This window comes from Meleagris gallopavo, chromosome 1, assembly GCF_000146605.3.
Source record: "Meleagris gallopavo isolate NT-WF06-2002-E0010 breed Aviagen turkey brand Nicholas breeding stock chromosome 1, Turkey_5.1, whole genome shotgun sequence".
NCBI lineage: Eukaryota > Metazoa > Chordata > Aves > Galliformes > Phasianidae > Meleagris > Meleagris gallopavo.
Genome location: NC_015011.2, coordinates 102,069,524 through 102,089,025, shown reverse-complemented (window position 1 = coordinate 102,089,025; position 19,502 = coordinate 102,069,524). Strand labels below are relative to the sequence as shown.

Here is a 19,502-nt window from a genome sequence, read left to right as displayed (position 1 = left end):
TTTCCTACACTGTCAAACACTGAGAGAACAAGGGGGAATGGCTTTAAATTAAAAGAGAGGAAATTTAGGTTAGATGTCAGGGGGAAGCTCTTTCCTCAGAGGGCGGTGAGGTGCTGGCACACTGCCCAGAGAAGCTGTGGTACCCCATCCCTGGAGACACTCACAGCCAGGTTGGATGGGGCCCTGGGCAGCCTGAGCTGGTGGGGGGCAGCCCTTCCCATGGCAGGAGCTGGGGCTGGGTGGTCTTTGAGCTCCCTTCCAACCCAAACCATTCTGTGATTTTACGAATGCAACGTATCACAAGCATTTCTTAGCAGCTGCTGCACAGCCCACCGTAGGAAACACCAGGTGGATGATGGCCCAGTCAGCACCGGGTGCCAGAGCTGACAGGTATAGACCTCCCCAAGAGGAACCTGACTGTGGCACACAGGCAGCGCTGCCAACTGCTGAAAAATACAAGAATATCTCTCAGAGCCATTCATAAAACCTGGTGCTTATCGCAAGACACGGCTTTGTGCTGAAGCATTAAAAAAAAGCAGAACATTAGGAAAAGCAGCTAATGAGATTGGGAATATCAGAATGGGAGGAGAAATGAAATGTGTTGTAATTAACCTCAGTAATGAGCAAGAATGCTGGAAAAAACTCTAGGAAGGCTCTGTAAGAGGATTTATATGCATGCACAGTAGCCCAGCACTGTTCTGTCTTTGCAACGCTACATTTAAACACAAGATTTTATGGCACGATCCAATTTTTTTAATTTATGTTTGGTAATTCTGTTTTGATCTTCCTCCTTAAGCCTGACTCCTGACCACGTTTTGAAAAGGAAATGAGTCTCTGCTTGTCTCAACAAGTAAGCAACACCTGCTCTGTCACTTTTGGTTTTGCTGTACTGTTTGGGTTTTGTGAGCGCTTTTTTAAAGCCCAGCCTAACAGGCTTAGGGAAAAAAAAAACCATGACCAGCTTGGGGAACAATAGAGCAAAAGACTTTATTCATTGATTCCTCTGTTTTCAGCAAACATATCCTGATGTATCTCTGTCAATACAAGATGAAAAATGCAGAAAATGCAAACATAGGCGGGATGGTGCTTCAAAAGAAAAAGGTACGGCCCTGCTTTGGATTCCAGCTTCTTCCTACAAAGCCTGTATTCTGGGATATTTCTGTATCGTCAAGAGACCTTCTTACTGGAACCTTTAGCAAGAAGGGAAAACACAGCAGTGTTCTGCTTGCCAATTCTAATTTGTTTATGCGAGTTTTCCAGAATTCATGTTCTTTTCCCCACAGAAATCTAATGCCCACTTGCAAGGAAGATATTTAAATGCCATAAAATAAGACCTGAAAAAAAGCTCAGCACTGGCATAATGCAATTGGCTCTAACCTGACTCAAGGGATGTTTTTATATTAATACTTAGAGGATGAATTTAAGCATTGTCCCACAAAGCAACATCGGGATCTTTATTTCAGCTACCACCCTGACAAGTAACTTTATTAAACAGAAACAAGATTAAAAAATTATGCAGAATTCCAGACAGAGTTAACCCATAACTTACTTGAGCAGCTTGAGGCACAGATCAATGCAAAGAAAGGACTGCTAGCAATGTGTAGGCAATGAAGCCATCCCTGTGCTGTTTTTTAGTGAACATTCAGATGAAGATTAATGGAGACAAGAGGACAGCTCTCTTAGTTACCTGTCAGACAGTAACTTCATCCTAAATTAAATTATGAATTGTTGATCCCATAAGCACACTACTTACATGTTTTCTTGCACATGCACCATTTAAGACAATATCCATCAAAATGAAACAGAAAATAATTTTTTTGTGGCCTCTAAGTGTGTGATTTTGCCCAATTAATTCATTAATGGAGCTTGAGGGAAATATTCAGGAGAAGAATGTGATGTGCTGTGAACAGATAAGTAAGATGTTTCAGTTGTACATCTTTCCTAATTCAGCCTGTTTAAAAAAACAAGCATTAAATAACAATACTGAACAACCGTAAGTGCGGTTCTTGGTACTAAGCTGCAATAAAAAAGCAAAACGTTGTTAATTTTCTTGGTTCCTTCGCTGTGCCAAGTGTAACGTGTTGATAAATTTCTACAGAGAGGATGTAAGTCACAAAGCACATCCTTGTGCGACAGTGTGAAACAACAACGCCAGCCTTGCTCATGCCGTGGGGTGATAACTCCAGCCCACGTGCTCAGACACCTCAGCAGCTTGTCCTAGGGGTGCTGAGCTGGGGGCTGTGTAGCAGCAGACGGGAACCTGCAGGAGGGCTCTGAGAAGGCACATCCATGGCTTCTCTGCAGCTTGCTGCCTGCCAGCTTCTTCTCAAGGTTCCACACCTTCGCTGCAACACTTCTAGGGACGCACTAACAGAGATCCTGATAGCCTCTGCACAAAACTACAGACTGTTAACACTGGAAAAGGGGTTGAACAATGATAGGACAAGAAAGAATGGCTTTTAACTAAAAGAGAGCAGTTTGAGGTTAGATGTTAGGTGTTAGAAGGAAGCTCTTGCCTCAAAAGGCGCTGAGGCACTGGCACAGCTGCCCAGAGAAGTTGTGGTGCCCCATCCCTGGAGGCACTCAAGGCCAGGTTGGATGGGGCCCTGGGCAGCCTGAGCTGGTGGAGGGCAGCACTGCCCACAGTAAGGGTTAGAATTTGATGATCTTTAAGGTTCCTTCCAACCCAAACCTTTCTATGAGTCTATGAATATGCATATAGAGTAAAATAGATGAGGATAAATCACATTCAGTGTCATGACAACTAACCATAAATTTTAATTTAGACAACACTATACCGAACATGACACACTGAACTAGTCTGATCATGAAGCTGTGATTGATGTCACATGAACTAACTTGATGCTTCAGCATCAGACTTAAATGCATTAATATTTTGTTTGTTAGACTAACCTACAGAAGAACCTCAACATCCTACCAGTATCTTCAAATCCCTATAGATGGAGAAAAGCTGATGCAATAATCATCCCATTTTTTCAAAGAAGGTTGCAGTGCTTTTCATGAAATAAGCCAGGAAGTGATTTTACATGCCAAGCCATGTAAAAAGTCTAATTCTGAGCAGAATTAGAACTAGGATACTAATAATTCAATTTTTAATGAGGAAAAATGACATAAATAATTAAAAAGTAATAATTGTTATAGAAACCCAGCTGAAACATTTGCTGGTTTTAAATTAAAATGGTTTCACTCTGGACTAACGAATGGTTTTATTTAGAATATTTTCAGTGCTCTCTTACTAAAAAAATCACTTAAATTTAATGCATGTTTAATTGAAAGAATAACCTACAGGACTTGGAAGAAAAATCTGACAGAATTTTATGGATTACTCTGCACTTCTGGTTCCATCAGAAGTTAATACAAACACACATTTGAGTTGGAAAAGATCCTTAAAGGCCATCTACTCCACCCTCCCTGCAGTGAACAGAGACACCCACAGCTCCATCAGGTGCTTAGAGCCCCGTCCAGCCTGACTTTGAGTGTTTCCAGAGACAGCATCCACCGCCTCTCTGGGCAACCTGTGCCAGTGTCTCACCACCCTTATCATAACATCTAGAGGAACCTTGTTCAAATGAAGTTCAAAACATGACTTCTCCTAAAGCAAATATGTGGAAATGCAGTATTTCATCCTTTCTCCTCACTCTCACATTGTGCTGTTTTGTGACTTGGTCTCAATCATTTTACCTGTAGCAAGGGATTGTAAATACAAAGGGCAGGCTGGTCAGGGTGCGGTGGCTGAAAGGATCACCATGGGCACACCCAAGCGCACTGTTCTGATTTTAATTTGGGCTTACAGGCTGAGCAGCTCAGAGACCAAGTATTTCATCACTACCACCACTGCAGGGGCAGTAACTTCCAGTAAAGGACCAGCATAGACAGCTGCGGGCAGTCGGTGATTCAGTGCTTGGCTTAATTTGCTGCTGTAGAAGACAACACCCTCAGCTACCTTTTCTTCTGCACTTGCAGGGCCAAGAGTCCCATCTACATGCCACACATGGCCACTGCTGGACCCCATGCCCCAGAGGGCCTCTGGTGCACACCCCACATTTTTCCAGCCAGTAGGAGAGGAGTGGAGAGACCTAAGCTCTGGTCACTATGCCACCCTTTTGACAACAAAACAAAGAAAGTTCAATCTACTGATTCTTATCATAAGCAGGGTAACTCACCTGGGGAGCCCACGGGCCTCCAGGTGCCTCTGGAGGGACTCAGATATCTGAGCATCCCCCAGGATCACATCTTGATGAGCTTGCTGAGCCAAATGTGCATACACATCTTTGATGACAGCCCAAAGAAAAAGGGCAGCTGCACCGGTCTGCATCAAGCTGGAAGCATAACTGATCACTCAGTCAAAAGAAAAACAAACAACATTCAATTTCTGTATAAAATCATGATAACCCAGCTCAGGCATGCAATTTGTATGCCTCATACTCTAAGGGATCAAGTTCTTCACATACATTTCTGTTTAATCCTTTTAGCATTATTACAGCGTCATAGTGAAAATAAAATAATGGCTTTCAAGTGTAGCTGTTGAGATAATCGCATCCATCCAGAAACTATCACAAAACCTTGAGTCTTCAAATTTACAGCTATCAGCTAATGCTAACAGGTAGCACTTCAGATCACGCTCTGTGCTGCTGAATAGATCCAACCACACAATACAAGGCCGTCTGTCCCATCAGGCATGCCTATTTTCTGTCATTAGCCTGATGGAATAACCTGCAGCACTTATATCAGGCATGTTCATGCTCCTGTTGTTTTCTTACATTTTGCTCTACTGCTTATTTTCTCTTATTCAAAAAAGATTTTAGGAGAACCGTCAGAGGAGCCATGTGGGGTGTTTTGCAAAGAGGGGCATGTGGCTCAAAGCTGCTGCATCCTTCTTCCTAAACTTTTAAATTCCAGAGGATTCTGTTTCATTGCAAGCTAAGAATCTCAGACTGCAGCATCCACACTGACAGGTTTATTAGTTTATTTAGTTGTGAAGCTTAAGCGAAGGCTGCATCTCACAGCTAAGGGACGAGACTAAAGCTCTACTCTCCAATTTAATTCCATGGATTCACAGGCAAGAATCTTAAATCTCCCTGCATCTCAAATCTCGTTTTGCAGATGGAGCAAGTGCTTTCCTATGCGTCTGAAATTAAGTGAGAATAAATCTATTTATACAGGTGAGGTATTTGAGCAGATGAAGTGCTGATGACAAATACCTAGTTAGATAGGAGAGGCTGTGCTCAGCACTGCACAATTTCATCAGGGCATCAGAAAAACACAACATCATTTTACCTCACATAAAAAGCCTCTCCAAAATTAATTGAGAGGAATCACATGCACCTCCTTAAGAGACAACTAATATTAGCCTGATACACAGACTTGTAGGACCCACTCAATTACTTTGAGGTAATGCTGCAATAAATTGTAGGTCAGGCACGATGGAATATGAATCCCTGGCCTCCAGCATTCATCTATTTGGTTTAAAAAAAGGAGGTCGGAAGAAGATAATCCGCTTATTGCTCTGTCGGTTTTACTAGGAGAGACTCTAAACATGAAATTCGGTCCAGCTTTAGTCATAACAAATTAATTTCATTTGTCAATAATCCCAAATCTCTGCCTCACTCAGTTGCGGGAGAGCCTGAAACACCCCGGGGGGGACCTGCAGGGTGGCTCCAGTCCTGGACACTGGTGGACTCAGTGCCCTTCTAGTGGGGAGCTGAGAGCACGGGCAAGTGAAGCCTTTGGAGAGGCTGCGCAACTTGATTTATTTCTGAGACCTCCTGAGAACCTTGCTAAGAAACTCATGTCGACACATTTTGGTACCTCTTGGCGCGACGAGGATAATGAAAAGCAAGCACTGTCAAGAAGGCATGAAGATGCCATCTCTGCCTTCTGTACCAAATTCTGGGCAACATTAAGACATGACTAATGCCTTTCTGCAGATTGCAGCGAAGCAAGAAATTTTACTGTCATGTACTGAATGAATCAGTAGCTCTGAGAGGAATAAAATGTTCTAAAAGCTTTTATCCTCACATACTTAAACACTCCATTTTTCAGAGAATTCAATGAAAGTTTAACTTTTAATACGTGCTGAAAATGTTGTAATCCCAGATTCCTTCTCATCAGTATAACAGTGCCAAAACCTATTTTCCCTTGGATTTGTTTTACTTCTCTCTCTGAATAATTTTGGACTTCGGCATGCCACAAAGAAGCCAGAGGAAACAACAGGTGGGCAGAGGTTTTGAAAATCTGACGCTGCTCCCTTAAGTGACTCATCACGGGGTTCAATTAGCAAAAGTGCATTAAACATTAAAGGGATTCCTGCACAGAAATAGCTCTCTGCAGCTGGCCGGTCTCGGTGCGTTTAAAGTTGGAGATCTTCACTCTGATGAGCAGGTTCAAAACTGCTCTTAAAAAACTGGCTATCTACTGCTTGCCTGCCATCTTGTCTAAATTACAGGCAAGCTAAGGGTGGCCAGCCCCAGCTGGATGAGGGGTATCCAGCAATCTCAGGCAGCACTGGCTAAGACAGTGTTTCAGAAACAGGATCATCAGCCAGTAGACCTAGACCAAGCGCAGCAGGAACAAGCAAAGTTGGAGCAGGTTGCAGTGGCAAGCAACAGGCAGCCCCACAAAGCGGGCTAGCCCACAGCGCCATACAAGGGTACAAGTCCTTAAGAGGATGGAAGGCAGGCCTACATCTTGGAAATGAGGTCACCAGAACCCAAAACTGACTTCAAAGGGAAGATCTCAGGCTTCTTGTTGCTCTTTCAGAACACACCTCTAGGCTAAAACAATTGAGGGTAAAATGCACTGCAAATATTCAAAGCATATCCAGTAAATAACATTAAAATGTTGTAAATCTTCCTAAGAGCACAGGACTCTATATCCCAAATAGCACAATGGTGAAAAGCAAACCCCAAATCCGAAGCTACCGGCAGCCCCTGCTAACAGACCCAGAAGGAAAGCCATTCTCCAAGGAATGAGGTGACACCCTTGGAGAGCCACTTCAAAGCTCTTTTCTATTCTGTCAACCAAATACTACAATGTACTAGGGCTTTTAGGATTGCCCATCTCTGTAACTCTACAAATTTTAGTATATAGGATATTTTTTCTCTTAATAGATTTATTCGCAAGTTTGTCTGCCTGACCACTCACTATATGAGAACTGTGGTGTATCTGGGCTCCTTTTGTTAGTCCTCAAAGACTTCCACCTTTTTTTCCTTCACATTCATGCACAGCACCAAATAAGCATTTGTTACAGCACTTCACTGCTTACTTTCACAAGACACATTTCTCCAACATTCTGCGTTGCTGAATTATGCAAAAATAGCATACTCCACTGACATACTTCCTATACATTTCACAGATTGCTGTGTCTGTGTTTTACACACAGGAGATGTGTTCTCTTGAAATGTCTCTGTTCCAAGATACCATCTACCCAAATCATCTCCTGAGATTTACCACAGACCTTGCCATACTGATGCTGTGATTGCATCTCAAAGCTCCAATGTAGACTAAAATCTGACTTCCCACCTGCTTTACTATCACACCATGATATGTGATGTTTGATGCAGGAGTTCACACAGAGCTGAAGCTGCTTTCCTTATTGTAGATTTGGCCTGTCCATCATCTTGTGTCCATCAACTGTTTGGTGCTGGCAGAGGGGAAGCTGCACTGTGTCTGGAGCAGCGAAGCAGACCCAGCTCCCACTTCCCATGGTACCCAGTGCTTTGGGGGAACTGTACCATTCAAAAGGCTTTCGGAAGGCATCAAGTGGCTTAGCCTCTTGTCTTCCAGAAGGATTAACCAATCTAAAAACATAGAATCATAAAACTGCTAAGGTTGGAAAAGACCACTAGAAGCATTTAGTCCACCTTGTCAGCCCACTCCCACCATGCCCACTAACCACGTCCCTCAGAGCCACAGCCACATGGCTCTTGAACATCTCCAGGGATAACTTCACCACCTTCCTGGGCAGCCTGTTCCAATGCATTACCACTCTTTCTGAGAAGAAATTGTTCCTAATACCCAACCTGAACCTCCCCTGGCACAAGTTGAGGCCATTACCTCTTGTCCTACAGAACTTGACAAGACTCTAGCCCACCAATACGTTCAGTTCAGAGGCAAATCCTTGTTTCCAGCTCTCTCTCCCCTCCATCCTCTAAATCCTTGTCCTTCCTACAATCTCCTCACAGTCAGCCCCTCCCTGCCCCTCCTCTTGCCTGCTGCCCTTCAATTCCAACATGGGGCCATCACCGCAGCTTCCAGTTACCTGATGGGCTACCAACAACATGCCACTGGCATCAAGCCTGCCAAACACCCCATTAATGTCACTGAGGTTTCACACAACTACCATTGCCCTGGAAAAGGAGATCCCAGTGCGGTCGGCCATAAGATTCTCTGAAACATGAAGGCAAAAACAGAAGCTAACCTTGCTACATGCTGCAGTCTTCTACGTTCCTCAGGGACCCCAAGTGGCCTCCACAGTTTTTGTGGAGCTCTGGATATTTATACAGATTTACCAAGTCTGGGTGGCCCAAAGCAACCGACTACATCTACCTCTTGCTCAAAAAAAAATTCTTATTCCTCTTAATTTCTCTTAACAAAATAAATTCCAAACTTTAAGGTATGCTTAGGTAACCATGTCAAGTATAAAGATCTGTTCTAAACAGTAAACAAAAGCTGAAATGTCATGCATTCAATTCCTGTGCCTCCAGAAATGACAGCTTGATGGAACATATCAAATACTGTGACTTCCCAAATTTAAAAAAAAATAAATCAGGCTGGTAAATTATAGTAATTTTTCACTCCATGACAAAATACAAAAAATATACTCTCTCCAAACAAAAACAAAAAAAGATTACCAAGAAACCATCCAGATGTTACTGAAGCATTAAGATTAATTTGCTTTGAAAAGAGGAAAGCAGAAAGAAAACAACTTCTTTTATCAGAAGTTTAGTCCTCCAACTTCTAACTACACGCAGTTCCGTATTCTGCCTTGAATCTCACACCAAGATCCCATGCACTGCTAGTGCTTCACACCTCTCACAGCAGTCTCTTGCTAACTCCTCTTTGGGATGCCATGAAAGTCAAGAAAAATGCAACTTGCCTCTCACTTAAAGGAAAAAAAAGGTGAGAAAGAGCACTGTCGCTTTGCACAGGGAAATTGGATCCTTTGTCACAGTTTAAAAAAAATAACAAATTAGTTACTTTGAAACAAAGCAACCTTTGGCACTTTATTACTCACCGATTCCACTGACATTCATCCGACACCCAGCAAATGTTTGCAGAAACCACTTTGATTCACGGCATAAATCTGCAGCTCTCACAAACAGCCCCCCACCCAGGACCCCAACCTGGAGCAAGTCACACTCCCATGGCAGAGGCAGTGGCTTCAAGTGTCTCAGCTTTTGGCACACACAGAGGGGCCCTCCACAGCCCAGGAACAGGAGACAAAGCTCACGTGCAGCCACTTCTTGGGGTCTGCTTGGCTGGCAAGCATGGGATTGAGAACACCTCCAGTATTCCTGACCCATCTCAGAAGCAATGCCCACCAAACAGTAGTCATTATATGGATACATTTTTTCTCCTTTAGATTGATTGGTTGTGTTCACTAATATCAAGCTGGAAAGATTATGCCACATGGTTAATGCCACTGGACACACTGACTTTGGGGATTTTTACAATATCTAGCACACCCCACGCAAATTATTAAAATTACTTTAGTTGACTTCAGCTAGGTAATACATCAGTTGATGTGCAAGAAATGCATCTATCAACCAATGCTGGCCAAGATGTGTGCCCAGGACCTGATCCCAACTCCTGCTCTAGTGCCAGGCACAGCTCTAACTTGTACATCCCACAGCCATCCCATCTCCTTGTGCAAAAAGGAGCCTTTGCCTCCACTTAAATGTCTCAGGGCCTGGAGCACAGTCTCAATATACCTTCCCCATAATGGTGAATACAAGTGAGTAACAAAGCCATTTTCAACTGGGAAGAAGATGGCAGAAGGTTTATTTATTTCTCCTCTGACATGACCACCAGAGATCCTCAGTGACAGGAGTACAGAGCATCACTCATCCATCTGTTTCATAAAAACAATGCTATCCAAGTGCTCTTTCAATGTTCACCATTCAATACAAAATCCCTTCAACAAGCCAGACATTTTCTTGCACTAGTCATATGAGACTAAGCTTGCCAGCTCCAAACTGACTGGAAGGAAAAAAAGCAAAAAAAGGTCTCTGTCTCTTCAGAGTGCTTTTGCCTCTTCCATCTCTTTAATGGAAAACCCAACTGCTACCAGAACCATCCCTGCCACCAGCACCCTCACCTTTCAGGAGGAGTCTATCTATATTGGCTACCAGCATATGAATCTCCCCGTGTTCCCAGGCAATTTGTATGCCTGATCTTCTGACAGATCCAAACCACTCCTGAAATGCCCCCGTCTGCAAGCACTCAGCAAGCACTACAGCACCACTGATGCATGCGCAGTGATTTGTGGTCAGGCCCAAGCCAGTTACTCCAGCTTACTTACAGAGCTGCTGCTCATTAGCTGTAACTCAGTTACACCCATGGCAATATGAGGCAGTGCAATTTATCTTACATCTCTCTCGCTGAAGTCGCACCACGGCACACTCACTGTAATCCTAACTGCACGCACACAGTTACTGCAGCTTGGCCGAAGCCTGGCAATTTGTTAAACTCCATTAACGACACTGAGTTTGAGCTCTTAATTACTTCATAATCAAGACCAGCTCCAGACAACAGTAGAAAATGCAACAGAAGACACTACTAGTCTTCCGTGAGCCAGCCTTCAGCTACCACCCCACACCTCACTGTGGGATCACTTGCGTGCTGGCTTTCCAAGAATATTTTCAGCTACCTGAGAACATGGTATTCCACGTCTTGCTGAAAGCCTAATTGGGAGCTTGAAAAAGCAATTACATTAGAAGTGTGTTGCAGTGAATCAACCCAACGCCCGTTTGCCTACAAGTCTCTCACTGCTGGCCAAGGGGGCTGCATTTCCAGAGCCTCTGCACACACACAAAATGCTTGCTTTCCCCAGGAAGGAAGGGGGGTTGAGTATTATCACAGATGCTCTCTGCTCCTCCAGTCTTTTGACACCATCCCACGGAGAAAGCAAACTGGCAGCAGAGAGACAGCCTGCTGAGTTAGGAAAAAAAGGATGCTGGTGTTTGTTTACAATTCAATTAAGACTTGAAATGTTGTGACCCATAAGGAGAAAACTACATTTTGGTTCCAGAAACCCTTCAATCTGATGTGACTTATGTCTTGTAAGGCACAATAAAAACATAAATATTTACTTGATAACTTCCTCTTTTCCCCTCCTTCTGCACTGTCTGCAGCACAGCTGGGCTAATCCCATTTCCAGCACTCTGAATCCTGACCTTCTTAAACAACCCCACACCAGGATGTTAAAACACTCTAATCTATAAATAATGCATTCTCCTCATCCAGCAATGGATTACTGTTCCATAGAACTCACTGGAACACACCAGATAGTCTCCAGTTTAACAAAATACTGAGAAATACAAATCAGCAGAGAGCCGCCCTCTTTCTTGCTAAATTCTTTCAAATATTTGACACCAAGATTTCTTTTGTATTTGATTTTGCTCTCTTAAAAAATTGTTATGGAGCAGTTATTCTCTTCCGGTCGCCACCAAAGACCTTTTATTTCTTTGCAATGGCAGAGACCAGCACTAGCTAGTTAGTCAATGTCAAAGCTAAGGGCAGTGCCAAAGAATTCTGCTGCCATAGAGTCATCCAGTCCAACCATCAGCCCACCCCCACCACGCTCACTGCCCACGTCCCTCAGTGCCACATCCACACGGTTCTTGAACACCTCCAGGGACGGTGATTCCACCACCTCCCTGGGCAGCCTGTGCCACTGCCTCACTGCTCTTGCTGAGAAGAAAGACTTCCTAATAGCCAACCTAATCTGTATCCAACCTGATCCTCTCCTAGTGTCCAATGTAATGTGTAGCTTCATTGAAAGTCAGCTGTGTCTGCTCAGAAGACCAATATCTAGCTGGCTTGCTCCCACCTCTGTATTCCCCCAGGCTGCCATCGTGCAGAAGCAATGCTTGCCCTATGCTGAAGCCAGCAGAAACCCCATCACTGATTTCCTGGAGCAAAAGCATAAAGCTAAAGCAAATGCTTGAATGATGCAAATCTGTGGCTTGGCAGATTTAATCCCAACATACATTCTGGAAAAACAAAGTGGTTCTGCTTCAAAACAAGTTGGAACCCTCTCGCACACAGACGGGCATCCTTTCAAGAGCGAGTTCCTTGAGGAGGTGCAAGCAGGCACGCCACGCTTCTGCTCTTGGTCCCTTAGCGCCATTTGCCATGATTAACACAGTGATTTGCCACACATTTCTTGTAGTGCACAGATCACTTCTGCCTCTGAAAGGATTGGGGAAAAACAAGCAGCCCACTGACACCCACAGACCTGCTCCTTTGGCTCCAGAACACCAACAGCAAGCGAACATTTCAGTCACCCCTGGAATATCAAAACACTGTCAGAGGAATTAATAGCTGCCTTGACAATGGGTTTCTGGCATATTAAATGAAACAATTAAAGCTCTAACATTTAAAACAGCTACAGCGTGACTTTGTTCTGCCAAAAACAGACACGGTACACTTTGCCTCCGCACAGGAAAATTCCTCAGAGCCAATAAGCTGTGAATCAGACCCAAACCCCACTCCTTCCATCAGGAAGCACCCTGTATCCCAGTGGCATCCCAGTAGGTCAGGGTCGCAGTGCAGTGCCACACAGACAGCCCCAGGGCCGGGCCGATTCTGAATGCTGTCTTAGTCACTGTAACTGCATGGCCAGGGTGCCCACATTTCCCGTCACCAACACAAGAATTAAGCAATTTAGATTTAAAGATAGCGACTGGTGTATGGAACATCTTGGTAAGCAGAGCAGTAATCAGAAAAAGCAAGCAACTTGATGCAGGACAGCCTCATGCAGCCTGCTTCTGCAGCACTGTCAGGATGTGGCCAGCTGCGAGACCCTTCAGACCCCCCTTCTCACCTGATTTAAGGGTGCTGCAGCATCGCCCTTCAGAATGTTTCAGCTTTCAGTGCCTCACAGAAACACCTAACAGAGCTCAATTCAAGTTGAAACCTTTTGCAGAGCTCATTTTAAACAATTAAAGAGCATGGCAACCTGTAATTACCAAAAATACAGCCAGACAGCTGGAGAAGGGAAGCATCTTGAACAAGTAACAAGATACTACATTTTCTCTCTGAGGGAATTTAGCTACTAAATACCTGGCTCCCTTTCAATCACTCTGAGTTCTCCCTGCCTGCAACAATAGCGTGGTGTGTCCGTACCTGCAACAAGCACAAGCCCCCTAAAAGCAAACAGTGCCTGATGATCCCATTAAACATGACTTAGAAAAAGAAACACCTCTGTCCACGGTGAGAAAAGACGCAAGCTGAGAGAGGAAAACCTCACAGAGGTTCCCAGACACGCTGCATTTCAGACAGCACAACAACGCAACAGCCCACAGACACATTTCACAGCCTGAGCTTAACTGCTGTCCCCAACCCGGCCCCCAGAAGAAGTTTGTGCTGCTGTAAATCAGCTTACCGTTCATCATCAGTAGCACAAACATCTTTGCTTGCCGTGTTTCACAAGCGCTGGCTGCCAATAACAGAAAGGAGGAAGCGTCAGCGTTTCATTCTCCTTCTGCTTCAGAGTGGGTGTAACTCACGAAGTTTCATGCGAAGATGAGATGGGCCCATTGGGTGTGTTTGAAGGCTTGGGCTCTCACCATCCCTCCCTCCCTCCCTCTCCCTGTAATCCTCCTCACAGCGCTCCCCAGGCGCTGGCTGGTGGGAACTGCTGCCACTCAGCCGCTGGCTCCCGAAATCCCAGCTCCTGAGGACTCCCCTCCGGGGTGGCTTTAACTCACCGGCATGACGAAGAGCAAGGGCAGCCCATAATTACAACACCCAGCCCGCCGACAGTGGCAACTCATGCCTGTGACCACAGCACAGTGGTCCCCTCTGTGGCTTCGCTGAACTGCGCCCTGCCCAAGGTTTGCACACATTTTCAGGGGGCAACTCAAAATAAAAACTTCTGACTTATTCTGCACTTCTTGTTGTTGTCCTCGACTGTCTTATGTACTGCAAGATCTCTCCTCAGGTGTTCCTCTGGGAATACATGCATGACTAACTGTTCCACGTTTCATTGTCCACTGGTGCAAAGAAACTGAAGAGATCTGAAAACTCCGCATGGATCAGGTATTTCTGAGTTCACTGCTTTCACATAGCTGTTTCTAAATTCAGTTTGAATCAGTACAGTCCCCAAAATCAGGATTTTCTAATGGCTGCTACCAAAAAGAAACATAAATATAAATCCTAAGCAGTTGTGTTTATCCATCAGTTTCCCCTATTTTGACTCTGTGCTCAATTATAAGGAAGAAGAAAAACAGTTATCAAACTATTCTTGGAATGATGCAGACAACACAGTCAATATTTTATACAAACAGAAACCACTAAATTAAACAACAAATTTACAGCTCAGTGTGATGCTTCAAAAATACAGAGCACTAACTGTATTCTAGAAGTTCTGACCTCTGCAATCTCCGACAAACTGGGCAAAGGACAAAATTATTACAAAAAGAAGAAGAAACTACAAAAGATAGGCACAAGACCGCAGCTCTTCCATGGTTTTGTTCAACTGCAACAAACACAGACCTATGGGGCTCCCCATGCTCAGGTGCTATGGATGCTGGAGGATGGGATGGGAGGAGAAGAAACTTTCCCGGAACAGCCAAGCTGAGGCAGCTGGACAAGTGATGTGATTCTGCACAACCATTCTTATACACCCCTTTATCGGAAATAGGCATGCATGCAAGCTGAGTTTACTTGCGGAACAGTCAGTTTTAGTCCACTTCAAACAGCAGGCTTTGTTTAACTTCACATCTAAGTCAGATCTTTCCATGTATCTGCCCACGCTCAGAAACCACCGGGTCCCCCTGTGGCTGCAGGCACTCCTGCGGAGCAGGGCAGTTCTCCGTCGCAACAGCAAAAGGGCTGAGGGAGGGATGGGACTGAACGCATGCTTGGAAAAGAAAGTAATGGAAAGACCAATCCCCAGCCTTACTGCTAATTTGAGCACAGAATGAGTAAAGCCAAACATCTGTGGGCCAGCCAGAAGAAAGAAACCGCAGGCAGACCAGGGGAGCAGGCTGACTCCTCCTGAAGTGCTTAGGAAGGGCAACAGCAAATCCCAAGCAGGCTAGCGAGCAGGTTTGGCAAGTTGGGAGTGATTCAGATGACAGCTGCTCCCACCTGCTCCAGGTTCAGCAGGGCACAGCAAACACTCACCGTCTTCAACGCATTTGAACAGCCCGAAAGGCAAAACCATGTTGGGAGCTCCCATGTCATCTGCACTTAGTCACCAGCACCAAAATGGCTTCTCTGTTACGTGGAAACTGGTGTGTACATATACACACACATGCATACACACAAGCTCCCTAAGATACAAAGCAATTACTCTCAAGTCCCAAAGAAGAAGCATATATGCTTACGATGTGAGATTGAAAGTGATTGTCTGAAGTGTTTTTCAGCTTAGAAAGACCAAAGAGGCACACCCTTTTGCTACAAGCCTTAAATGGATTTGCATTTTGTTACAGCGCTTTGTGACACCTTCTCCTGCCGGCTCCTGATTATCTAGACCAAGTCCACAACCAGCCCAGGATCCCCCCAAAACACTGGCTAGATGTGTCTGCCTTCCCCTCTAGGAGATACCTTCAGGCAAACAAGGCAACAGTCAGCCTGGCCACCGATGAATTTTAAACTGCTGCAGGAGGACCAAAAGCAGTAATTTCACCTCCCCATCTTGACCCGGTGCAAAAAGGATGACCCTTCTCCAGAACCAGGCTGAGGAACATGGCCCGCAAAGGCCCCAGAGATTTCCAGAGCAAAGTAACAGGCGCAGGTAGGATGGGGAACAGCCAGCTGGCAACACCCCACCTCAGCCTGTTGGTTCAGGCCCGCCAGTCCCAGAACAGGCATTTCCAGGCCCAGCCATGCTGTCAACCCCACTAAGCCATTTCAATACATGCCTTTTGATGTGGGCTTTCTCCCAGATGCACATGCTAGCTTGTATAAACCGTGGTGCTCCCCTGCAATTAGCAAAGACCTACCAAAACCTGTTTGGAGGCAACCTAGCATATTTTGGGCCAGAAACAGGCTGCCAACCAGAGGGGCCATCACCTCCAGTAGAGTGAGAGAGAAGTAGCCATCAGCTCACCAGCTAAGCCCTGCAGGCCTCTGGCTAGAAGATGACATGCAGTTGTCATGAGAGATGGCTACACTTCTCCTTTTCTTAGCCAAAAGAATATAGTATAGATGGGAAAAGCCCTTTTCTTTCCATCATCACAAAAAATAAAATCCTGACAATCCTACAAGGAGTCTCCAGGCCCTCCTTGAGTCCCCTTCTGCTGAGGAGAAAGACATCCCCAGTGTACCAAGGCCCACATCAGCTGGGGACATCACTGCAGGACAGCACCTCCTCAGCTGTGGAAGGAGAGACACGTTCCAGCAGATGTGAGTCCGAACCCTGAGTAAAGGTATCTTCATCAGACCTAATTAACATCCTTGGCTTCTCACACCCGGGCACACCTGCTAATTAGCACATATGAGTTAATATCATTTTAACAATGGATTATCACTTTGGGCAGAGAAATGGTTGGGAGTTGCTTCAGTACAGTGACTCACAGAGCACAGCAGTAAGTTAAGATATGAGGAACAACAGGGCTATGCAGACCATATCTCTGTAACTATGGGTTACCTTACAAAGCCGAGGCGCTTCAAAAATTCATGATTGCATCAGCTGTATTTTCCACTGGTGCAAACAGATGGCCTTGGAGAAGCGTCCTGTCTACAGAAAGGCCCTGTCTCCATCCTGCAGGCAACTGGAGCCTTGAAGACCTTTTTTCAAGACCTTGATGGCAATGGTGGAGTTTCTAAAGAGGGAAACCAGAGAGGACAACATACCTGCTTTTGTCAACCCTCTGGTCAAGAACATTCAGGACACAACCCAGGGCCAAGAAGGCAATTATCATCTGCCAAAAATGACAACAGGCTGCACACTGAGATGGCTAGCTCCAGTTTTGACGGCGCTGCAAACATCCCACAGCCACAGACCAAGCTGGTGGTGCAAGTGAGGCACCCTGACACACTTGGCTGTGATGTTACATTCCTTTTTCACAAAACACTGTAAACTACAGCTCTATAAACACAGCCTGGGTTTCGAAGGTCAAGTTGTTTCATGTATATCCTTGTGGATAATGGACACTTGTGGCGAAACCATGCACTGGGGGCTCCACTCCAGTAACACTCCTGTCCTGAAAGTAACAACCACACTGGTACCCATACAGCCTCATGCACCCAGAAGGAGCTATGACCAAGACTACTACTAAAACAAAAGGTTGTCACTGTCTAGTGAGGACACGGTTTTGTTTGAGCCACCTTTTATTCAACAATGAATTGATAGAAAGTCAACACAGGCTTCATTAATTGTTTTTTAAAGTCTCAGCTTTTGAACTGGATCTCTGTGATGCAGAATCTCACAAGAGGGCACTGATGGAAAACCATGCATTAACATCAGAATCATTTTTACCTCCTCAAACTGATACTTAACGCTGCCTGTCTTTACTTCATCCAATAAACCTACAAACCAACCCTTGCCGATTAAAGAATTTTAACACTATGAAAATTTATACTAGATTGAATGCATCCATACTCCCCTTTATCAGAAGGAGTTTCTCAGCCTCATGTTTCTATTTGGGATTAGGAACAGAATAGTGAAAGACAAGTATTGTTCAGCCACAAATAGTTCCCTTTCAGCTTCTACAAAAGTAAGCTAATGAACTACAGGTTTTTTTTTCCTTTGGAGAGGTCAGCATATATATCAACTCATGGGAAAATTGATCCCAGTTGTTACATGGCAAGGGTAGCTGAAAGGTTTCTAATGAGCTACAGGGAGGGGTTGGTGGCAATCAGCCAGCACACTTGCCTGTGAAACCACCATCAATAGGCATGCACTGCTACCTCTGCAGCAACGAAAAGTTAGAACTGAAGATTTGTATCTCTTTGTGCCACTTGTTGCTTACAGTTCTCACAATGACTCTGCAGTGTGCTCAGGGAAATCACTCGCCAACAGTAAGCACAAGTCACCCCACATGCAGAGGTAGGAGCAGTCTTTACCAGAGTCATCCAGATTCATACAAGTAAAGCACAAACCCCCATGTATAGAATCGTATCGCTGAGTAGTTTGGGTTGGAAGGGACCTTAAAGAACATTGAGTTCCAACCCACTGCCATGGGCAGGGCTGCCCCCCACCAGCTCAGGCTGCCCAGGGCCCCATCCAACCTGGCCTTGAGCACCGCCAGGGATGGGGCACCACAGCTTCTCTGGGCAGCTGTGCCAGTGCCTCACCTCCCTCTGAGGAAAGGATTTCCTCCTAACATCTTACCTAAATCTCCCCTCTTGTAGTTTAAAGCCATACCCCAACATATCAGTCTCAGACTGTAAAAAGTCATTCCCCCTCCTGCTTATAAGTTCCCATCAAGCATACAGGATTCCTATCTATCAAAGAGGCCTGCTTCTAGTCATCTAGCCTCAAGAAAATCTAAGTTGTGAGGCTGTCCTGGATTCACAGAGAAGTGCATGCACACATGTACCCAAGGCTGCTGCAAGCTTCTGCAGCCCCCCAGCCCAGGGAGGGCCCACAGAGTGCATGAGACCCCCTGGGGACGCAGCAGGGCTCGCTCAGGGCTGGCTGCAGCCTGCTCGGTCCACAGCTGTCATTGCGGCTTAACAATATTGCAAGAGCTTAATGCAATGGGATCGCTTCCTTTTTCAATGACCAGGATCATGGAGGCACATTTTATTCAAAAAGTATAATCCTAACACCTCCTCTCATTTCTTTGAATTTCTTTGAAAGAAACTACACAGTAGCTGCTGTCATCTTCTTGGTACACTCTGACATGCTTCCACCAGATCACTGCCAATGGTTTCATTTTTATTGGAAAAAATCACTTCAAAATGAGTGACAAGCTGTACTGGTGATGATGCTCCCAGGTGATGGATATCATAGGTTTACATTAGTTGTCAACATTATTCAACACTAAACATAGGACTCACAAGCTTTTCAATTCACCACACTGAAGTATTAAGCAGGACATATACAGGACATTCACGTCTTCAAAGGGGCCATAAGCTGTCCAAAGCCAGGTAAAGCCTGTGACATACAGCAAAGGTCTCTGAGCTTTATTTATTTTCAGAAGAAAAAATCAGTGCACTGTCATATGAAATTTCATTGCAGCCCTGGCGAAAGTAAAGATGTTACTCATGTTACACACAATGTGAAATAAAGCAACACAATATGGGATGCAAACACAAACAAGAGAAGACAGAAAGACAAACCTAGAGGAGAAGAATGGAAA

At 44.9% G+C, this 19,502-nt stretch overlaps 1 protein-coding gene across 4 annotated transcripts in view; it reads right to left on the bottom strand.

Annotated features, from left to right (window-relative positions):
• The window catches only part of TIAM1 (TIAM Rac1 associated GEF 1), a 114,143-nt gene extending 100,401 nt beyond the window's left edge, over positions 1-13,742 (bottom strand). For 3 of the 4 annotated variants that reach the window (XM_010722814.3, XM_010722819.3, XM_003202907.4), the window contains exon 1: positions 13,631-13,741. Coding sequence is in view for 2 of the 4 variants with exons in the window: in XM_003202907.4 (XP_003202955.2) it covers positions 13,631-13,655 (25 nt within the window). In the remaining 2 variants the exon portion in view is untranslated. Of the gene's footprint in view, positions 1-13,630 lie in introns of all 4 variants that reach the window. The other variant, XM_010722825.3, reaches the window with a different exon arrangement.
• Positions 13,743-19,502: the final 5,760 nt, after the last annotated feature.